General features: G+C 41.4%; 1 protein-coding gene across 2 annotated transcripts in view; it reads left to right on the plus strand.

Moving 5' to 3' along the window:
• The window catches only part of CDK18 (cyclin dependent kinase 18), a 108536-nt gene that overhangs the window by 70989 nt on the left and 14748 nt on the right, over positions 1-22799 (plus strand). Inside the window, exons 3-14 of one of the 2 annotated variants that reach the window (XM_054979971.1) lie at positions 4786-4925; positions 7443-7568; positions 10214-10270; positions 11860-11974; positions 12176-12270; positions 14059-14154; positions 16918-16980; positions 17164-17287; positions 18241-18361; positions 19428-19525; positions 20191-20296; positions 20762-20804. In XM_054979971.1, coding sequence (XP_054835946.1) covers positions 4786-4925; positions 7443-7568; positions 10214-10270; positions 11860-11974; positions 12176-12270; positions 14059-14154; positions 16918-16980; positions 17164-17287; positions 18241-18361; positions 19428-19525; positions 20191-20296; positions 20762-20804 — 1184 coding nt within the window. The remainder of the gene's footprint in view (positions 1-4785; positions 4926-7442; positions 7569-10213; positions 10271-11859; positions 11975-12175; positions 12271-14058; positions 14155-16917; positions 16981-17163; positions 17288-18240; positions 18362-19427; positions 19526-20190; positions 20297-20761; positions 20805-22799) is intronic. The other variant, XM_054979972.1, reaches the window with a different exon arrangement.

The raw sequence follows: 22799 nt of genomic DNA on the forward strand, positions 1-22799 counted from the left end.
CTCTGGCACATACTCATTGTCTTTGGGCAACATGCTTTTGTATGCATGAGCCATATTACAATACTTTTATTTTACATAGGTATGGAACCCACTATTATAATGGTTAATGTCCCGCAGATGTTGTTTCTTCAGTTGCTGCACCCTGGTAATAGGGCCTGTATCTCAAAACTTCAGTAACATTGAATTCCTCAATCCATAGGTATTGATGACAGGAAAGTATTGATGCTTATAACAGGTCCATTTGTTGCTTTGCATCTCTGAGATGAATTCACGGGAAAAGCTGTGGTTTTGATCAGTACAACATACAAACCAAGCATTGTATAATGGTGCAAATAGAGTGAAATCAACATATAGAAATCTATGTTTGATGTGGTAGGTAATTCTCAGCTGGTGGAATTTCAGCAGTAAGTCCGGCAGGGAGCATGCATTCTGCAGCTAAACGTTGTACTTCAGTTTGCTTGGCAAACAGCTGATATATAGACTTTTCATGCTCTTGTATTAGATGTCCTATAACAAATAAAATGTATTGCTGCACTTGTTCAAATGTACAGAGAGGTCTAAACTGGATATGCATTTTGAGTCATGCTTGTCTGTCTCCCCTCCCTCCCTTCCCTCCCTCCCTAGCACATCCATTTCAACTCCCCATCCATTTCAACTCCCCATCCATTTCAACTCCTTATTTTGCTGCTGTTGCAGTAATAGGAAGAAGTGTTTTGTCCAGTATTGCCCTGCTTCTTTCCTACTTTATAGAAAGTCCAAGGAAGCCTTTACAAGTTCTAACTTTTAGAGGAATTAGTGCATTGGAGTCTTACTGTGCTTTCATGAAAAACCTATCTATTAAAAATCTACAGCCTCATGAGAAACGGTACAGAAGCAATAGCTAGTACTGGCCATGTTGTTTCTAAAGGCAGCCTCACTATAGGATCTGGAGTTCTTAAGTCAGAACCCTCAGTCATAGAGCCAGAAGGGGCATTCTGGACCATCTAATATAGCCTCTAATATAGCCTCTGCTCATTGGGATGCTTTCACAGAGGTTCTGCTTCCTTTACTAAAGGCGTGCTGGCTGTTGGCTACCTACTACTTTTCCTTTAAGCCTCTGTGCTCACAACTGTAGCCCCAGTACTTGTTATCCAGGAAGTCCTACATATTTCTTGTGCCTGCCAGCCAAAATTGCTCATGGATACAACTGTGGCTACTCTACATGCTATTTGGACCTTTGTGTAATTTTGTCTCTTTCCTCCTTTAGGAGAAAAAGCAGCTGAAAACATTGCCGATCTCTGTTGTTAACTCAGTGAATTCATGAAGCCAAATTGGGTCTAGTTCAGTTTATCTTATGTTTGATACTTTTGAGTCCATCTTTTATGACCTTTAAAAAAGAGTCTGATTTCTGCCATATGGATGGGAAAATGGGCTGAAAGTAGGGCTGAGAGCTCATTCAATGGCACAGCTCTGTTCAGAAAGCTGATATTTAGCAGCCAGTTTGTTTATCTACATGCTTCTCCTAGAAATAATGCCCCTGTGAATTTGCAGAATTTATTTCATAGGTACCTGAGTAGCCTGTATTGAACTTGTAGTGTTTTTCCCGAAATTCTGGCTGGGTCTTTCTGCTCTAGAGCCTCCTGGCAACTGGTCATTAATTACATCCCTATCAGGTTTCAGAGCACAGAACCATGGGCTGGAGAGAAGTAGCTGCACATAGAGGGCTTCTGAGCCTGCTTCATTCACGTTTCATTTTTCATTTATGGCTCAACAGCACTTCAGAGGTCTAATCTTTCGAGAAGAGATCACTTCTTCTTACAGGGTCATTTCTCAGAGTGGTGCAATCAGCTTAATGGGTTTGGGGTAGGCATATATTGTTTACCACTCTTAATGTGCTTTTTGACAGTTGTCATCTTTACCTGTGGTCCCCAAGACTAGAACAGGGAACTTTTTTGGCATAACCTATGTGTGTCTTCAAAGATTGAGCCAAAAGTACAAACACCTTTAATTATCGGTCTGGGAGAATATGAGCATTATCTAGTAGGGATGTGCTCCCCCCCCCCAAAAAAAGCTCAATATGGAGCAGAGTATCAGGGATACCATTAAAATTCAGTATCCCTGAAATCTGGGTCAGAATCCCTAATCCAGAGAATCAGAGAATCTCACATTTATCTGGCCATTATTTCTTATGGGGAAAACTATCCAGGAGGCTGGGGGCGGGAGATTTTTCAAGCAAATTAAACCAAATTTTCAGGGAACCTACGCTTTCCTGTGCTCTAAAGACCCCCCCCCCCCAAGTTTCAGGAAGATCGGACCCAGAGGTTCAATGTTATGGACCCCTGAACAAGTCCCCCCCCCTCTCCATTGTTTCCTGTGGGAGAAACATCTCCAAGGCTTTCCAGGCAAAAAGACACCTTAAGCAAAGGCAGGCCCTTCCCAAAAGCCAGTCCCAATGCAAGTCCCATTCTCAGGCAGGCTGAACTAAAAAAACCAGAACCAAACTACAGCAAGGGAACCAATGTCAAACCAGAGAACCCCAATGTTAAACCAGAGAATGCCAAACTCAAGCAATGGGGAGGGGTGAGGCTTGCCAGACAAGCTATGGAGTTTGAAAGGCAGCCAGTGGAACTGGCTTGAAGGGCTCTTTTGGAGCTTGGGTGGGGGTGGAGGCAGAATGGGAAGGAAGCCACTGCCCTCACCTCATGGAGAAAGCAGGCAGCAGGGGCAGAGCAACAGTGATGAGAGAGCAGTAGTGCAAAGTGGCTTGAAGCTCCATGGAAAGCTCCGTGGTAGGAGAGCAGCATGAACTTGGTGGGGGACAGGAGGCAGCAGGCAGAGAAGCTGAAAGAGAAGCCAGCTGGGAGCATGGGGAGCCATGGGGGCATGGGTTGATGGAGATGGTCTGGTGTCCCCCCACTCACCCACCCCCATGCCTGGAAAGAAAGAAAAAAACAGTCTGCAGTGTTTGCCAGATTAAATTGAATAAACTCAGTTTAATCTGACCCATTAGTATCTGGCTTCCCAGATCTGGTCCAGGATCCTATATTTTGAACTGGCATAACTGGATTTTGCTGTATCTGTATAAATCCAGCTAATTAACTGGTATACAAATGCCAAATTACACAGACACCTCTATTATGTAGCCCATCTAACACATAACTGGCTATGATCATTTTAATCTAGGGATGGATATTCATACCTTCACATTGTCATGGTACTGTGTTCCACATGGGATGTTGGTTATCAAAAATGTTAGAGTGGTTTTCAGATGAAATGTGGTATGTACTCCAGTTACTGCTCAAATCTAAGACGTATTTGTATTGAAAAAGGAAAAGTAAGCATACCCTCCCCCCAATAGTAAAATTACTTCTAAACACATTTAGAGACTAAAGGCTCAGCTGTTCATGATACTGGGAGGTCTCTTGACCATTCCCAGTGTTTTTTTAAATGTAATTTTCCAGCATGCTGGGGACTGGTTTAGATTGGGACCATTCCATGAAGTTTAAACATTTACTCCCTCCCCACACACCATTTCCCGAATTTGAAACAGTCCTGGGGAAATGCTATTTAACCCTTTAGGTAAGTTGACCTCAGTGGGGCTAGCCATGGCTCCTCAGGGTCATTTTGGATTAGTCTTAAACCCTCTTCCTCTTGTGCTATAGGGCAGATATGAATCCGTCCCCTGTATACTTGTAAACATTATATTTAAAAATATATATTTTAAAAACTCTGATAGTTCTGTCCCTGGAAGTCCTGACTTCATATATCGATGAAGCTTAAGACATACTAACCAGGATGCTTTTGCACCTTATAATCAAAACTTAAGAGCTTATGCTTTATTTATAATAGAGGCCATCATTCAAGCACAGAGCAAGCCAAACCACAGTTGGGATGGAATGTGGGGCTGTGGAGATTTCATTGTCCTTCAGACCTGGGTTTGAGAGAAGAGGTATCACCAATAGCAGCCAGAAATTTGGGCCTGTGTTTGCAGATACAGAAAAGTATCAGTAAAAGACAAGAGAAAAGCTGCAAATGTATCAGATTGTTCAAAGATTTTCAGTGCTGCCCTACCTTCTCACAAAAATCCTAGAGTCTCACTTGTTCTAAGAGCTGCTTCACTTGCGTGATATTTTGCTGCAAGGAAAACCATTTATATACAGTTGCATATTTGGCGACTACATGCGTATCCTTGCTATGACCACACAAAGTGGTAAGTTGCATGTGGTTGCAACTTCTGAGAAGATACCCATCACAGATGTTCCCAGGAAAAAGAAAAGCCTATATACTCAGAGTGCACTCACTTTTCATACATAAGCAGTCCATCTGTTGTCCATGTTATAATGAGGGATTTATGGCAAATGCGAAATTATACTTTACCATGTGGCATTTGAGAAGTCAGAAGAATAATGCAAATTGCTGCATAGCTGAGTTGCAACTGTGAGATACAAAGCTGCTGTTTAACAAAAAAGTGATTTTCTAAGTAAACCATTTCCAGTTTCCCTGTCAGATTCCTGAATTATGTACTATATGAAGCAAAAAGAGCTGTAATTTGGTCCAAAAATGGCACGAGTTAAAAATCAAAATAATGCATAACCCTATCCTGTACATATTCAGAAAAGAGTCAAGAGAGATTCTCTTAAATGGTTGTGCACCAAAATGCAATTTTATTCTATGAAGCAGTTCATGTTACCAGGCATTATGGGGTTATATCAAACAAGTCTTCAGTTTGCTACTGTATCATCAGTGGTGCCAAGATGTCTTTTGTGTTTCCACTCCAGACAATTTGTATTCTTCTTTTCTCATCAGACATGGCACAAGGGCATCTGCACCTGGGGCACCTGAACAGGGACATCCGGTCACAATCCAGTTCCACTTCACCTTCAGAAGGCCAGTCCCCGACTACTGTGAGATACCGAAATGGCAATCAGCGCCGCTTTTCCATGGAGGTTAATATACTTGGAAAGCTTGGAGAATCTGTATGGGATGATAGGATTAATATTTATGTAGTTAAGAGGTTGGCCCTTTTTAAGTGCAATATAATGCTGACTCTGGACACTACCGTCTTCACAAATGAACAGTCTACAGAGGGCACACACAGAATATCGAAACGTAGCACAAGCTTCTCCAGCCTGAGATACCCATTTACATAATAAAGTTATTAAATTAAAACATAGGAACACTTATAATCACTGTAATTTATATAATTGGTCCACAGAAGTTATTCATTGTCTCTTTCTTAATATTTTTTTTTCTTATGTTCTTTTTGCATGATTGGATGAACTTTTTATATACATAATAGGTCAATATATTAAATTTAGAATGCACAATTAATAGCTTAACAGCTAAGCTAAATAGTTAAACTAATAAATTAATATGCCAAATAGTGTGAGGTTGAATATAATGTTGAATACAAAATGTTTAAAGTCCCCCCCTAAAACCCCTAAAAATATCTTAGTAGATACTCCATCTAGAAGTACTACAACCCATTCTCCTTCCCTTTTTTTTCAATATAACAGATTAATGGAAGGAGAGGAGTAAAAGTATGATATATGATATTGTGCTTATATTTCCTATGAAGCTCAAATCTATTATTTACTTTATATACTTTTCCCGTTGTAGCTTAATATATAAGGTTCTGTGCACTATCCATTGTTAATACTATTTCTATTTTTCTTTTTAAAATAAAATTTATTTTTTTAAAAAAGAGAAAGAAACATAGGAACACTCATAATTAGGAAAGTTATTTCATTTTTTTTTGTTCAGATAACCAGAAGGGAATGATGTTCAACAGAGGGCAGGGGTGCAGGATCTTAAAAACTCAGCCAGGCTGAGACAGACCCAGTATGCAATTAAACTTAGGTCGTAGTAAGAGGAATTAGAGAGATCCATACAAGGTCTTGGGCTATCTTCTCTCTTTGGAATGGAGCGCAGTTTATGTAATACCATATAATGCTGGCTTGAAATGGTCTTAAGATTATAATGCCCTGAAAAATCTGTGTTTTTTCCTCTTTTTTCTTTTGTAACATCTAACCTGATGAGTTCTAGGGAACTCAAAACCTTGCACTGTTATATTTCATTAGGTTGGTTCTAACAGAAGGTATTACATAAGTTGTGTTCTTGGGGTTTTTTTAAATTTACTTTTGGACCAATGTGGCTATAAACAACTTGTCTCTTTGGAATGGAGCCAGACGAGTTCCTCCCACACAGATAGTCAGTCCCACTGAGCATGCAATGGGCTTTTGTCTCTTGGTCCAAGAGGCAGCTGTTGTGTTTAGCGTTGCAGGGGGAGGGGAAGGCGATAACAGGAAGCTAATAGGCTGCAAAATTCTACTTGCAATGTTTTAGGTTAAGAGAAAGCAAGCACCTTTTCTAAGTTAGATAAACTTGTCTGGCTTCATTTCAATCCAGTACAACCACATTCACCACACTTGCTCTACAGGCTGCTCTGTTCCTTGCTTAACTGCCAGTTTTACTTAAGTACAACCTAAACAAAGTGATGCAGATTCTATAAATGTATTCTCCTGCCTCACCTTTGACTTTCAACCTATTGCTAGAGCCATAACTGGTCTGTGCTATACAATGAATGAGGCATACAGCACTGGGACTGTGCCTACTAGATGTGTCTCTAGATAATATTTTAAAAGCTTAAAAAGTCTTGAGAATGAACTTTCTGCTATTTTCCATAGGATCCAAATGACAAAGGGAACCCCCTAGCCACAGAAAATGAGTCCTAATCAACTAATTCACATGAGTTTATACTGTGATAAATTAATTTTAGTCTAATAATATCAATGTAATATAGTATATATATCCCCTGGCCAATAGTATATATAAGCCCCACCCAATGAGATACTGGTATTTGGCTGTCAATAGGCACTATGCCTGTTTGTGTATTGGAAGTCTCCAAGAAGCACAGGTTAACTTCAGGATCATTTTGTTGCCCTTGATAAAGCTACTAATTGAAACAAGCTAATTTGGCTGGCATCTCATTGGGCAGGATCTTGCTATGGTCTTACCTGTGAAGAAATAGAAAGGTATAATTTACTAACTTGGACTTGGAACTTTAGAAACAGTAATACTTACCTTCAAGAACGTGAACTCTGAGAAGAGGTTTCCAACATGATGTACCTGCAACAAAAAGAGAAAAGGAAAGCGTCATATATGCATACACTTTATGGCCGTTTATCATTGTATTTTTTGTATATAAATATTGGATATATACTATTTATGTATTTATTGGATAAGAGTATTTGGATGCTGTGGAATATCTTGTTAATTATTTATTGTGAGCATATTAGCACTTTATTCTTCATTACATTGATATTATTAAACTAAATTTATCACAGTATAGACTCCTGTGAATTAGTTGATTAAGACTCATTTTCCCTGGTTAGGGAGTTCCCTTTGTCATTTGGCTTCTATATTAAACGGGGTTGCCTCTCTATCTTGTCTATTTTCCATAGGATGTCAGCAAGCGCCTCTCTCTGCCCATGGATATTCGTCTACCTCCAGAATTCCTGCATAAACTGGACATGGAAAGTCCAGAAATTTCGAAGCCTCTTAGCAGGATGTCTCGTCGGGCTTCTCTTGTGAGTCTCGTTTTTTGGCAGGTGTTTAGGAACTAAAATTCCTTGCCCAATCAGTTTTGCATTGTTTGCCCTTATATACTGGTACATATAATACTGTGAAAATTCCCACGTGTCCACTTGTATAGATGGCTTATGCCAGGGCAAACATTTAATTTAGTACTAGAAATATTTGTCATTTAATTATTCAAATGTGTCTGTTTAACCAATGAGACTAGAAAGCACTGTTTAAAAAAAAGATCTCAGGTTATCAAAGATCTAGAGTGGAATGAAGAGTGAAATGTTATATCTGTCTTCCATTTACCTGTGCAACTTCTGCTTCTCCTGAATAAAATATTACTCAGCTGAAGCAACTGTTCCATAAATATTAATAACCTTATAAATTAACAATGTATGTTCCTTTAAAACTTGCAAATGTAGCATTGTTACATTTGTGGGACATCCGATCCTGTTAAGCCTACTTTACTTTACTAGCAGCTTCATTATCTCCTTCTCAAAATCAGAAGCATCCTTGTCTCCCAAGAAGGAAAATGAGGCTTCACAGTCATGCGTGGGGGTAGTGACTGAGCACTCCACTTCTTGTCTCTGGGGCATATATTTGAGTAATCCTTAATTCCGAAAGGAACACTCTGGTATAAAAATAATTCTATTTATTTGCTGAATCTTTGTGTTGCTTTTCTGTTAGAATATCCAATGCAGATACAAGGCGATAAAAGAATTACAATAAAATTATAAAGCAGCCTGCATTATATAGCAATAGGCAGCTATAAAAATCACAGCAACTTAAATTCCATCTTTGGACCCCTCAGAAGCTGAAAGTATTCCAGTGCTTTCTAAAGGAGGCAAATGATGTGATTGTGATTGGCTGATTCTACAAGCACTTCAGTCCCAAACATTCCTACGTGTAAGCAAGTAGGAATCTCTTCTCTTCTAACATGTTCAAATTCAGGACTATCTTACTTCCAAGTAACAGCATTAGAGTACAAATCACTTTAGATAGTCAAGAATAGGGCTGTGCGCTTTGGGTTTTGCTTCGGGTAAAGTTACCCAAAGCAAGCCGATTTGGAATGCTTTGGTATTCCCCGAAGCAAAGCTTTACGATGCTTCAGAAATCTTCAGGGCTTGTTTAAAGGGCCCCGCCGCTGCTTTAAAGGGCCCCGCCACCTCCCCTGCCACCTACCTTGCGGTGGCTCCAGGCTGACTCCTCTGCCGCCGCTGCACTGCCGCCCAAGCCTGCAGGGTGGGGAGGAAGGCCGGAACCGCCGCCTCTGGCCCTTCCTGCCCCTCAAATGGCCGTGGCATGCCAGCACCGCAGCAGCCATTTGAGGGGCAGGAAGGGCCGGAGGAGGCGGAGAAAGCCCTTCCTGCCCCTCAAATGGCTGCCGCAGCACTGGCACACCGTGGCCATTTGAGGGGCAGGAAGGACCGGAGGGGCAGGAAGGACTGGATCTCCCCAGGGCTGGGTAGGGGGTGGAGGGGCCTCCCCGGGGGGGGTGGGGTGGGGAGTTCTCCCCCTCGCTTCAGTATGGTACAAATCTTCATGGAGCATACCGAAGTGATTCCGGAACCCCGAATCCGAAGCGGCTTGCCACTTCGGATTTCGGGGTATTCCGAATCGGTTTCCCACTTCGGGTAAACCCAAAGCGGGAATACCGAATCTACCCACCCGTGCACAGCCCTAGTCAGGAATGTTAGACATCCTCCACAATAAACTGGTGTGTTTACCTTTCTACCTCAAGCTCAGCAAGATTTGATGCCTGAGTGCCTGGAAGGGCTTGGATCAAGATTTTTGGTCTGATCATTCATGGACCTTAAGCTGAAATGTACATTATTACCATTCTCTGTTATGAAAATAAGATATTTCTTCAATGCCCTTTTCTGCATGATGATGGTTGTCTCTCTACTACCACCTGGTGCTGAAAAATAATCTTCAAAACAATATATGACCCTTAGCAAAGTTATAGGGTTTACTATGAAAATCTCTTATCACCATCAAAGGATTAATCCTCACTCTCCTGTTTGTGAATGGTTACATACATTTGCTTATTCTAGATAGCATGTTTGGAGTAAAATGCAGGTCACATATACAAAAAAGAAAAAATGTATTTTTAGCCAAATGATATTAGGTGAGGAATAGGGGCTAAAACAAATGAATCAGTTGTACGAGGTGTCACTGGAAGAGGTTGGGAGGTTAATCTTGAGCCCTAAACCAAATTGGGTCAGGTTCCAAAGACATTAGACATGCAATGGAAGAACAGGCAGATGAGGTGTTTTTGTCATGTTTACAGCAGTTTGTAAGGAATACTTTGACAGATTTGATAGGAAAATGTTGGTATTAAAATGATCATTTTATTTGCTGCACCATATCTGAAGAGGAAACAGCAGTTTCAACGACTGATGGGGGAGAAGCAAGTCTCGTCCAATTTCTTCAAACACGCAGTTGGTTGTGGTTCCTGCTGATGAGCCAAGAACTCCACTTTTGCAGAATTACAGTATATATAGCTGTAAATTCAAGGATCTTCATTGATTTATTTCTCCGCTGAAGTTCTTTAGGCCAGAGTCGCTCACCACATGTGATCAGCATCTGAGTTTATCAGAGCAGAGAGTGGAAATTTTCTGTGCTGACACTTATTTCTTCTTTGTTGCAGTCCGATATTGGGTTTGGAAAGATGGAAACCTATGATAAAATGGACAAGCTAGGGGAGGTAAGAAAATAAGCGAAATATTATTATGATGATCAGCATTACACCATCTTTCTGTTTTAGGCTGCCCTATCCCAAAGTTTCAGGGAACGAAAAAGTGCAAAAATAAACATATATTCATAAACGTAATACTGTTCAAATGTACTATGAACTCTAAACTCCAGACCAAGCAGATAAATCTTACATTATAAATGCTGAGAAAATCTTGTTGACAGTGCTCAAAAATGTAAGCTTAATTTTCAGATATGAGGGTGAGCATTATAGCCCAGAATTCTCTGGTTCAGATTGTATATCCAGACCAAAAAAGAGCTCCATCCTTTCCCTGCTCCCGCCTGTTACTGTTCAGCCAACATTGATGGTATTGGCAGCCAAACAGCCATCAGTAGGTATGCATACCTCCTCCATCTTTTCCTTCCCTTCCCCACACTTAAGTATGTCTGAGAAATGTAATATGGGGGGAGTGGTGTCCTGACATCATGTTAGACACTCGGGGGACTTCTAGCAGGTACTTGAGCACAGCACCTCAGGTATCACTAAAACAATAGCCAAGGCACTGGGAAGTGGCTTACTGCTTGGCTAACTACCTGGCAGCCTCCTTACCTGCTGCCACCAAGCAGCCTAGTCAGGCAGTCTCTCAGTTGCTGCCATTGCCATCACCCTGGCCAAGTAAATGGGGGAACTAATAGAAGGTTGGGGGCTGTTGGGTGGGGGCTGGCTATTTATAAGTGATTGGAAAACTCAAAACAAAGACTTTTTGCTCCCTGAATTTCTCTGCTACATATCGTACATACCTGGGTCCTTTCCCTTCTGAGCCCAAGGGAGTTATTCAGCTCTCCATCATAAAAAAGATGATCAGGCTTGGATTTTGATATGCTTCCAAAGAGTTCCATAAATGGAAGGCAACAACCAAGAGTATCTCTTTTGTGTCTTGCTATTTAAACCATGATGTGCAGATAGTATCATTAAGAATACATCCTTGGTAGATCTTGGAGGCTATATTAGAGAAGATGCAGTCCCTAGAATATGTTAAAGCAACACTTTTCAGGGTTTGATAGATTTAAACTTGCACCTTGAATTGTAAATTGAATTTAAATCAAGGGCATTGCTCTGAGCATCTGGGTGGCCTAGTTAATTATGTGATGCTTCAGAAGGAAATTTTGCTCAAGAAAGCAGTTAATAGCATTCATTGTCTATACAGCATGCTTTGAGAATGTGTTTCCTAAACTATATACAGCCTCTGTACTGAAATGCAATACAATTTAACCATGAAACTATTAAACTGAGTCATTATAAACCAATCACTGTAATTAATACTGGACTGCTGGTAATACTTGACTACTGGTTTTTAAAAAGTCATTTTTATCAAGCTAAAAACAAACAATTTGAAATGAATTTAAACTTTTTGTGGACTTTCTGTTTAGAAGAAGACTACAATGGAGTAATTCAGTTGGGTCCAGTTTAAGAATAGTTGCATAGAGATTTAAACCTCTTCAAAAACTTTCAGAACACTGTTTTATCTGATGCAAGGCAGTAATTAGTGGAGTCTGCTGCTTGTGAGTGGAGATTTCTTTACTTTGGCTTCTTCCTTACAGGGCACCTATGCTACTGTTTTTAAAGGGCGCAGCAAGCTCACCAAGAACTTGGTTGCCCTGAAGGAGATTCGACTAGAGCATGAAGAAGGGGCTCCTTGTACAGCTATACGGGAGGGTAAGGAACAGCGTTTATTTCCAGAGGACAGATATAATGCCCAGAGAAACCTGAGGCAGTTCTCTTTCCACACTCAAGTGACTTTCCTCGCTTCTTCATAAGAGCCCCTGGTTTGCTCCTGTGATTTCAGGGATGCACTTTCCGGTGCTTCCCTCCCACCCAGTTCACTGTGACTGATGCTGTCGTCTCTTTGCCTTGCAGTTTCCTTACTGAAGAACCTCAAGCATGCAAACATCGTTACTCTTCATGATATCATCCACACAAAATGTTCCCTCACTCTTGTCTTTGAGTATCTGGTGAGTTTGAAAACTACTTTCTTTGCAAAGAGACTGACTGGGTCAGCATCTGCAGGCTTGTTTGCTGTACTCATGTAGCACGGGGCACTGCTGTGTTGTCATTTTCTACTGTTAGCTGTATCTGGTTTGAACATACATTTTATCTTTATTTTAAAATGTCTAATCCACCTTTTCTTCAGACAGCCCTCAACTTTTTAAAAGAAAGTAGTTCTACAATACATAATAGAATATAAGTAAAAATGCATATTGAAACTCAAATCAGACTAAATCAATATTGATTTTTATTAATCTGAAAAAACAGATGGAAACTTGAGAAAGTCAAAGAGAAAAGAAAATCGGATACAGCCAAATGCCAGCTCCCCAAAAGGGAAAGTTTTACCTAATCATCTGAAGTTTTAAGAGCCAGCACTGAGAATGCTGTGTCCACTGTGCTTGCCCACAGCAATTGCCCACAATTCTGACAGCAGGGGAAATAGGGTTGCCAGCCTCCAGGTAGTGGCTGGAGATCTCCCGGAATTACAACTGGTCTCCAGGCCACAGAGATCAGTTCACCTGGAGAAAATGGCTGCTTTGGGGGGTGGACTCTATGGAATTATGCCGTGCCAAGGTCCTTTCCCTCCCCAAACCCCACTTTCTCCAGGTTTCACCCTCCAGATCTCCAGGAATGTCCCACCTTGGAGCTGGCAACCCTAAGGGGAAAGTATTTTCTGAATCTCTTGATAGGTAGGTTGCTATGGGAGAAGATGATCCTTGAGACACCAAGGTTCATCTGCAGTCTTCAGTGCAGTCCAGCTGCTTGGAACAGGATTTTGTAGCTTTAAGGCTTCTGAGAGGCAATGTTATGGGAAAAGACTATGTCTAGCACCACAAGCCTGGCAGTAAAGAAATTGTGGTCTTGGATGCCCCTCCTCCATCCATCATACATACTTCCTCTCCTTCTTCGGAGTCAGGAGATGAGGTGGTCCTTGCCCCTGAGAAGGCGCATACGCACCATTCATGTTGCTCAGGCTTGGCATACCATTCACGACACTCAGTTCCATGGCACCCTTATTGTGCTCCACCATCATATGTGCCTAACTGGGGGGGGGGGGTGTTTACAGGCCTTATCCCGGTTCAGCTCTCCTTACCTCGGATCTGAAGAAGAGTCATCATACTTGAGATCCTATTTGGATGCCTCCTTCATTGCCAGTGGTACTGAGGCATGGTTCTGACTTGGATTCGGATGTGGAAGTGCTCGGATCCTACCATAGTGTTAGTGTAGCTTCGGATACATTGCTTGAAGAAGCCATTGGAGATCCTGAACCTCTGTCTTCAAATGTAGATTATAAGCTTTATACAGAGCATTAATCATAGATTCATAGGGTTGGAAGAGACCTCTAGGGCTATCTAGTCTAACCTCCTGCACAGTGCAGGAAATTCACAGTTACCTCCCACCCACACACCCTCAGTGACCCCTGCTCCATGCCCAGAAGATGGCAAAAATCCGTAGCCACACTGACCTGGGGAAAATTTCTTCTAGACCCCAAAGGGGCGATCAGCCCTACCCTGGGCATGTAAGAAGGGGCTACGAGAACAAAGCTCTGATGTAACCCTGCCTGCCCTACCTCTCACGATCTGCCTAGGTTCACAGAATCAGCATTGCTGTCAGATGGCCCTCTAGCCTTGGCTTAAAAACCTTCAAAGCAGGAGAGCCCACCACCTCCCGAGAAACCCTGTTCCACTGAGGGGCCATTCTGTTAGGAAGTTCTTCCTAATGTTTAGCCAAAAACTCTTTTGATTTAATTTCAGCACACTGCTGACTCATGTTCAGTGTATAGTCTACTTAAGACCCAATCCTTCTCGCACATACTACTGCCAAGACAAGTCTCCCCCGAAGGAAAACAGGTATTTGATGCTTCATGTAATTACAGCGGCAAGAATAATATATGCGAGGTATTGGAAGAAGCTAGAGATACCACTGAAAGGAGAAGTGATAGAAAAAAATCTTAGAAACAGCAGAAATTGATGTCTTAACAGTTCTGATAAAAGAACAAAGTAGGGGCAATCTGCAGAAAAGATGGACACCCTTTTATAGATGGGTTAAATCAAAATATGGAACAAGAAATTAAGTATAGGATATGAAGATAGGAGAGAATACTTACTAGAATTAAGCAGGGTAGCCTTACAGGAAAACTAGGTTTTGAATAAGGAAAATAAGACATAAAGAGGAGGGAACTGTAGAGATGGAAAATGAATATAATATATAGTTTATTGTTATTATCACCTTTGATTTCTTATGATGTTGTGTTTGATATTCCCTGATGTGATGTCTATGTGTATATGTATTTATTCTTATTGAAATCAATTTTTTTAAAAAAGACAAGTCTCCCCCATCCTATAATTATTCATTTGATTTTTTCTACCTACATGCAGACATTTATCTCTGTTGAAATTCATTTTATTTGTTTTAGCCCAGTTTTCCAGCCTGTCAAAATAATCCTGTATCCTGACTCTTGTCTTCTACCATATTTGCTATCCCTCTTAATTTAGTATCATCTGCAAATTTAATAAGCATTCCATCTATTCCTTCATCCAAATCATTTAAAAAATGTTGAACAGAACAGGTCCCAGGACCGAACAATTGAATATTGATGTCTCATCATCTGAACAGAAACCTAAAGATAGTGTCCTACAACATACTTATTCTGATACTCCTGCTTCAGTTGCATTCTTTACGATTGATGGGTTTGTAGAGTTGATGGAAGGTTCTCCAAGACATCGTCTTACCAGTGTTTTTTCCTAACCTGTGTTCACTACAAGAATGAACTTTACATGCCCTAGATGTGAGAAGAGCTACCGTGTTTTATTTGGACAGAACAAAGTCTTTTAGAAAACATGCCGCGTTCTTTGTTTGTTACTCTGGTCCTAAAAAGGGCAGACCTGCCTCTTTTCAGACTATTTCTTGAAGGGTTGTCACTGTGGTTAAAACTGCTTATACTTCCAATGATGTCCTTGTCCATTTGATGTCCATGCTCACTCCACAAGGGCTCAAGCTGCTTCCACCACATTCCTATGAGGTGTCCCATTGTCAGATATTTGTCATGCAGCAACGTGGTCTTCAGCCAACACCTTCGTCAAGCATTATGCAGTTGATGTCAGTGCTAGAAAAGAAGTTGCAGCTGAGCAAGTTGTACTGCAGTCTCTCTTTGAGAGCATCACCCCACCACCATGGTGAGTAGCTTGTTAGTCTCCCAGTGTGGGATTGCACTGAAGACTACAGATGAAAACAGGATTGCACTTACCTGTAACTGTTCTTCATCTAGGTCTTCCGTGCAGGCACACATTCCCTCCCTCCTGTCCCACTGCGAGCTCTCGTTGCTGGGGGTTTGTGGTGGCACAAGAGAAATGAGGGAAAGGGGGTGACTCCTCTAGATCATGTGACCATTTTGGCTGGAAACTGAGCTGGCCTGTAATCCAAAGGGGGAAGAGTCACCCTCTCGGAAGCCTGAAAGCTACAGAATTCTGTTCCGAGCAGCCGGCCTGCACAAGTGCAGTCCCAGTGTGTGCCTGCTCAGAAGACCTAGATGAACAACAGTTACAGGTAAGTGCAATCCTGTTTTTCCAGCATCTTCAGTGTGGGCCAAAAACCAAATGATAGCCACTGCAGTTCCTTCAGAATTGTCTTTTCTGCCTGTGTTGATTATGTGGCGTTCTCAGTATGAATCATCTGTAGTTTCCAAGCACTATCAATGGCAAGTGTTAGGAGTTTACACAATGCCAAAACTAGTGGTGGCCCATTACTTGCCCACATTTGGTGGCATACCAAATTACAATGGAAATGTGAAGGGAGGAGTGGAGGGTACAGTTTTTCCCAGCAAATTTTGTTTTTAGTTTTGGGGAAAAAACATGAATTCTTGGCCACTGGTGAGGTGTGACTGAAGGACTAAAGCGTTTTGATTGCATGTGCTTCACGTATCTTGGTTGGGAGAATTTTGGATCCTCTGCAACAATTTAGTAATAGCTGTGCAATTCTGTATGTAATAAACACCTGGAAATGGTGCATAGGTTTGATCGGTGGACAAAGCCTTATGGTCTGCCGCTAACCAGAGAGGACAGCCCACTGAAAGTGTACACTGCTTTTCTGGACTGCATTCCAACATCATGCAAGTTTGGCATTCAACCCTATTTGCCACAATGGGCATAAGTGCAGACTGGGTTGAATCGAGTGGATTATTTCCACAGCCAAAGAGGTCAGGTGCAGGCTAACTGGAGTTTATTTGCCTCCCGCAATTGCAGACAAGCTCCAACTGGCCAGGCGACTGAATTCAGAGATCTTGGGTGACTGTGGTTTATTTTCGGTCAAAGCTTATTTTTGTGTTCACTGTGAGAAAAAAAGGTGAGAAAAGAACAACGGGGGGGGGGGGGATTTTCCACACAGCAAGTAAGTTGCATTGCCTATGCAAGTCCTGTTTAGCATGACATCTGGGTGCAGCACTGATATGTAGTTAAAATACTGTTTTATTTGCATTTTCTAATGCTAAGGAATTGGATTTCTTAATTTGAATAGAAGTTCGGGTGTTGCCACTTGCAACATATTCCTAACACTTCTTAATGATGCATCTTTCTTCAAGGTCACTTGGGCCCCTCAGGACATATTTTTCTTTGCAGGACAGTGACTTGAAGCAGTACCTGGATAACTGTGGGAACTTGATGAGCATGCACAATGTAAAGGTGAGTGAGCAAAGGAGATGGATGCGCTTGATCTCCTGTAAGATTATGATTGTGAGGTTTCATGCCAGAGAACCTTCCATAGTTTTAGGAGTTGTCACTTCTGTTCTCTCTTTCAGTAGAAGATAATCTACTTTTACTGTATCCCTAATTGGTCCTTGTCTCTCATTTTTTTGCCCCTTCAAGATCTTCATGTTCCAGCTGCTACGTGGTCTGTCTTATTGCCACCAACATAAAATCCTACATAGAGATCTCAAACCACAAAATCTGCTCATTAATGGGAAAGGGGAACTAAAACTCGCTGATTTTGGTAAGTTGGGGCCATGAGGCAGGCACAGTCCCCAAAGGCTTTTTTTAGATTCAGGAGGATCATATGACCATGCTTAAGTACTACTCCTTAGGCCTCAGTAATGAAATAGTTAACAAAATATATTAGAGGATGGCTCTGTAAGCTCATGTTCACATGTACGTGCATATCAATGATCATTGTAAATCTTTTGATTGGATCCATGATGTCATTGTAGTATTCGAAACAGAAGAAACTGAATTTCTGCCAGATCATCTTAAATTATTTCCCATGTGCAGAATTTTCCTAATTGTTCCATTCAGTTCTTTATACAAAAGGTGAAACTATCTGACACATATTTCACAGGCATCTTTAAAGTCTTAGTTTCCCAAATTCTTTAACCCCCCCCCCTTATTTTACACAAGTGCACCTGTCAGCACTGCTAGCAATAGCCGGTTAGCCACTTTCAGTATAGTGTCACAGTTTGAGATGCTGCATAAGGAGAGAAGTGAGGGCTATCTTCCAGATCCAATGAACTATTTTTATTACATCTCTTATTGGTAGCAAAATATAAGATATGGTCAGTGCATGTACATGTGATAGACAACCAGGTGCAGAGTTTGTTTTTCTAAACTTTGAATTTTAAAAGTGTAACCCTTTTTACTGTTCCATTTATGTGCAACTAGAAGTATCCTTTCCCATGTCCCCATTGCACCTGATTCTAGCACCATGCAGAGAGTTACAATCTGGCAAGAAGTCGCAGTTTTAACTGTGTCTTTTGAGTTATGTGAGTTTAAAATGGAAACATCAGATGGTGTCTCTCTCCCAAAGAGCTCTGATTTAACTGATGCTTCCATTTTAAACTCGCATAACTCAAAGGACACAGTTAAAACTGCGACTTCTTGCCAGATTGTAACTCTCTGTGTGGTGCTAGAACTTAGATTTAGACATGAGTTTTAACTACTTTTTACTCTCAGGTCTAGCCAGAGCCAAGTCTGTCCCAACAAAAACTTACTCGAATGAAGTGGTCACTTTGTGGTACCGGCCTCCTGATGTCCTGCTAGGATCCACAGAATACTCTACTCCCATTGACATGTGGTGAGCAAATGTGCTTGGGAGGGGGTGGGTGCAGATGTCCTAGAGAAGAGCCACTGTTTTGTGGTGATTAGAATGTTAGACAAGGATCTGGGCAAACTGGATTGAAATCTCCACTCTTCCATGAAGCTCTCTGGGTGACCTTGGGCCAATCGCACGGTCTCAGCCTAACTGATCTCACAGGGTTGCTGTAAGGATAAAATAGGGAAGGAGGAAAGATCTCTGCCTTCCTCTGTGTCAGGCCTGCTTAGGGGATTCTCTCAGACTCACCACTTCAACACGGTTGCATGATTTAAAAGGGTCTTTATTCAGATAAAACTCCCTAGAAATGCACTGATACATAGAGATTGCCCAGAATGCTGCCCAGAATGTACAGTCTTCACTAAGAGGTATAATCCACTTCCCCTGCCCCAGTCCAAATAAGTCACTTGTAGTCAGCAAATGTCCTGTAAAAGATGCCCAGCCGAAGTTCCCACGCCTGGTTCCCACACAGCTGCACTGATAAGGTCTCTTAGCAAAGCATAGGCATAGTGAAGGAAGCTACACTACAGGAAGAAAGCCCATCCTCCCCCCCCCCCCAGTAGACATGCATTCACAGTTGTTATGGCAGTTACGGCAGGCAGGCTGGCTTGCCTGCCTGACACTCTGCTCCTTAGAGGTAGGGTGGGATAAAATTGTATCAAATACTCTGATTTTTTTTTCTCCAGAAGAGAACAGTAGCTCCCTGACTACCTTTTCTACATTGACAATTGGTTCAAGACCTCTGGGCTAATATTGATTAGTTGATAAGAGAGATTCTTGGGACTTGCTTCTGCATGCTTTCGGGGGCTTCTGCATTTCCCTGCTGATCAACTTATAAGGAAAAGAGGTGGGGCAAGGAGCAATGCCGGCCTCCTGCATTGTATCATAGGGTGTTATAGTCCAGCAACCAGATATCAGTGTGGCCATCCCCCTAAAGCAATGAGAGAAGTATTTAGCAGGTTAGGGGGGCATTGATATTGATTAACGTGCATGTTTGTATCCTTTTTTGCGGGGCTCTGTTGTGTTTAACAAGCTCTTCTCCTTTTAGGGGTGTGGGTTGCATACACTATGAAATGGTCACAGGACGCCCCATGTTTCCAGGGTCAACTGTGAAAGAAGAGCTGCATTTAATATTCAGACTACTGGGTGAGTCTTCCATACTGTCCATTTTTTGCTGTATGGTGGAAGTGGTGGGACGTCTATCTTGCATTGAAGTAAATGAAAGATGCATAAAAGTGCATTAAATTATGGCATTAAATAGCCATATATACACTAGCATAAAGAAGAAAAGAAAAAGAAAAAAATTCTTCATCAAGACAACCCAAATTATATTGTACAAAAATCTGCATTTATGTGATTGAATCTGCTTCCAAGAGTCAGGTTGTTTAAAACAAATGGAATTTTCTTTTTGATAGTTTGCTATGAAAGAGCATCAAAGTTAGAGGAGGGACAAGAGAGAAAACATGGCTATTTGGGTTAAGTAAAGCAAGCAGTAGGAGCAAGGGTATGGGATTAATGCAGAGAGTGTCAGGAAGGAGTATATAGATAATTTAGCTTCAGAGTTTGAACAACCCAGTTTTTTCCCTTCTACTGGAAATGCATTTTCAAATGTTCTTGTATAGATCAAACTTGGTGATTGTGTGGGCTTCTTTGCAGGTGGATAAGTGGGAGGTGTGTGGGGTTAATTAAGGTTGATATTTTCAGGACTCTACTAAATTCAGTGCTGAATACTGGAGTTACATCTTGTTTATGGAGAGCCAGCATAAATTTTGAGCCATAGTAGTAGATCTAAACTTGTCTTCTTTCCCCAGGGACCCCTACAGAAGAATCCTGGCCTGGCATTACATCCAATGAGGAGTTCAAGGCGTACAACTTTACACAGTATCGAATCCAGCCTTTGATAAACCATGCACCAAGGTGAGCGTCCATATTGGCTCTTTATTGTGAACTGAAGCTTATAAATTGAAAAATGACAGACAAAAATGCCATTTCTTCTGTTTTCACTGGAAGAAACAGGCACACGTAACAAAATAGGAGAGTTAAGAGTTTCATTTAGTATGGCAACATACTGCATTATGATCATTCAGTACAACTACAGAATGTTCTGTCCCAACTTTTTGAGAAGTTAACCTCCATGAAAAATCGTTGTGTTCTTTTTACTGGCCTTTCTGAAACTGCCACTAGATGGCACCAATGTTCTGCAGTCCAACGTATTGGAGATGGAGAGCAGACATTTGTTAACCTGTTGTGTTGCCTCTGCCCAAAGGACCTATATTGTCAGCTGAAGTATTTTCTAAATGGTTTTTGAAGGCATCTTTTAACAAGTTTGGATGTAAAAATGTACCATGTCTGGGTACTGTAAATTCATTTCTTCTTTTCCAGATTGGACACAGAAGGAATTGATCTGCTGACGAATCTACTCCTGGTAGGTGACTTAGAATGCTAAACTAGATATCAGGGAGAGCATAGTTTACCTTCTAGTACTTCAGTGCTGCTGCTCATGTTCAGAACTTGGTCCCAGGTGCAGTAATTCTTTTTCTGTCCCTGAAGTGCCCCAAATCCGTAGGACATTGTTACGACCCTTACTTTCTCTTGGGTAGATTTTGCCTTTAAGCTTTCCCTTACACCCTCTGGGTAGATTGCTGCCACCAGGAATATTATATTCCAAGATATTTTATTTAAATTTTCCCTTTAGTAATGTGCCTAAGTGTCAGGCTCCTTCGTGGTTCTATGTGGCCCTGAGGATAGGAATGGGATATAGCAATGACAGGCGCTCCGGGATATAACAAAAACAAAGTAAACTTTTATTTTTTCAAGAAGTGTATCGGTTTCATAAGAGTAGTTTTCAATTCTTAAAGTTACTTCACTTAAACTCTCACACAGATCTCTTTTAAGGCTTCACACACAGTTTGCCTGCTTTTTCCTGACTGAATGTTCCTTCACAAACATACTCAGATCAGGTTTCCACATAGGTTATATTTCTCTCAATAATACTTAAACATGTTCAGGCAGCACACAGCTAGCCTCTCTTTCTCTGACTCAATATTTCTCACAGACGTGCTTAAAGTTACTCAGGCAGCACACAGCTAGCCTCTCTTTTCTTCACTAAATATTTTCCACAGAAATGCTTAAACTGCTCAGGCAGCACACAGCTTGCCTGCTTTCTTCTGACTGAATATTTTTCTCCACACTCTCAGTCTAAAACTGCCTTCACTCTGCCCACACTCTCAGTCATCAACCAATCATAGCACTCACTCATCCCTCTCTTTCACACCCACTCTTCACCTATATCACACCAAGCATTTAAAGTCACATGCACACATTTACTTAAAATCATTACAGATATCTTCATCACCAACTACAAGATGTGTCACTCTCAGTGCCTCTCTAATTCTTGGCTGTTTTAGAAAGGCCTCTTGGCTCCTGCTTCTGTTCAAAAATAGAAGACAAGATTGGTGGTGCTCATATCAAAATGACTTTAAAATAACTTTAAAAGAAAATCCCCTTTTCCATCCCCATACAGTCTTTTGGAACATCTGCCTTGGCCACAGAAAGATGAGTATTTATTTATCCAGTTATTTAAAATACTTCTTTCCCACCTTTATCTGTAAGGGGACTTAGATATAACATCAAATCAAAGCATAGATCACATCGATTTGCCAGTGTGCAAGTTACATGGACAAGATTTTGTCATTTTTTAAAAAAAAATTGAGCTAAACGTGGCCTGACTGCTGTCTCTCAGTTTGGAAATCTTCACTAGCCATTGGCCTAGCTGCTGTCACACAGGACTGCAGATCAAAGATTCTTGAGCTCTGGCTTTGGTTCGCTGAAATAATCTGTGTGTACTGCAAGTATTCCCACTTAAAGTAAGCTGGGCAGTTCCAAAGTAAGGGAGAGGTAGAATGTAAATAGAGCAGTGGCAGTTGGTTCTCAGCTGGAGAAGCTAGCGCTAACTCTCAGCTAGAGTCAAGTGAGAAGAAAGGCCTAAGAAAAGCCTTGAAGGATGAGTGGTACTCTCAAGGCAACAAGCTTGGCGGGAGAGGCACTGGCTCTGTGTGGCCCATTACTAGCAGCCATTCATGCAACACAGGTGAAGTCAAAGTCCAAGGTTAAGCTGCAGCCATTGCCAGGAGCACAGAGAATGGCTCCAGACTCCAAAAAACTGAAGACAAGGACAATAGTTTCTGTTATGTGGGTCACAAGACGCACAGCGCTCTTTCAGTGCCCTCAAAATAACTTTGGAAAGGTACAGAAGAGAATCTCCCTTAGGAAGATGCTTGTCACTGTATTTGCTAGGCAGCTTTATACATCCCCTTGGGAACTTTGCACACTAGTTGTCAGGAGGGGCTGGGACAGCTTTGGTAACTTTAACAGGGAACCACAATAGCAATTTGCAAAGCATACTGACTGCCATTCTGTA

The sequence above is a fragment of the Eublepharis macularius genome, chromosome 5 (genome assembly GCF_028583425.1).
Source record: "Eublepharis macularius isolate TG4126 chromosome 5, MPM_Emac_v1.0, whole genome shotgun sequence".
In the NCBI taxonomy this organism is placed as follows: domain Eukaryota; kingdom Metazoa; phylum Chordata; class Lepidosauria; order Squamata; family Eublepharidae; genus Eublepharis; species Eublepharis macularius.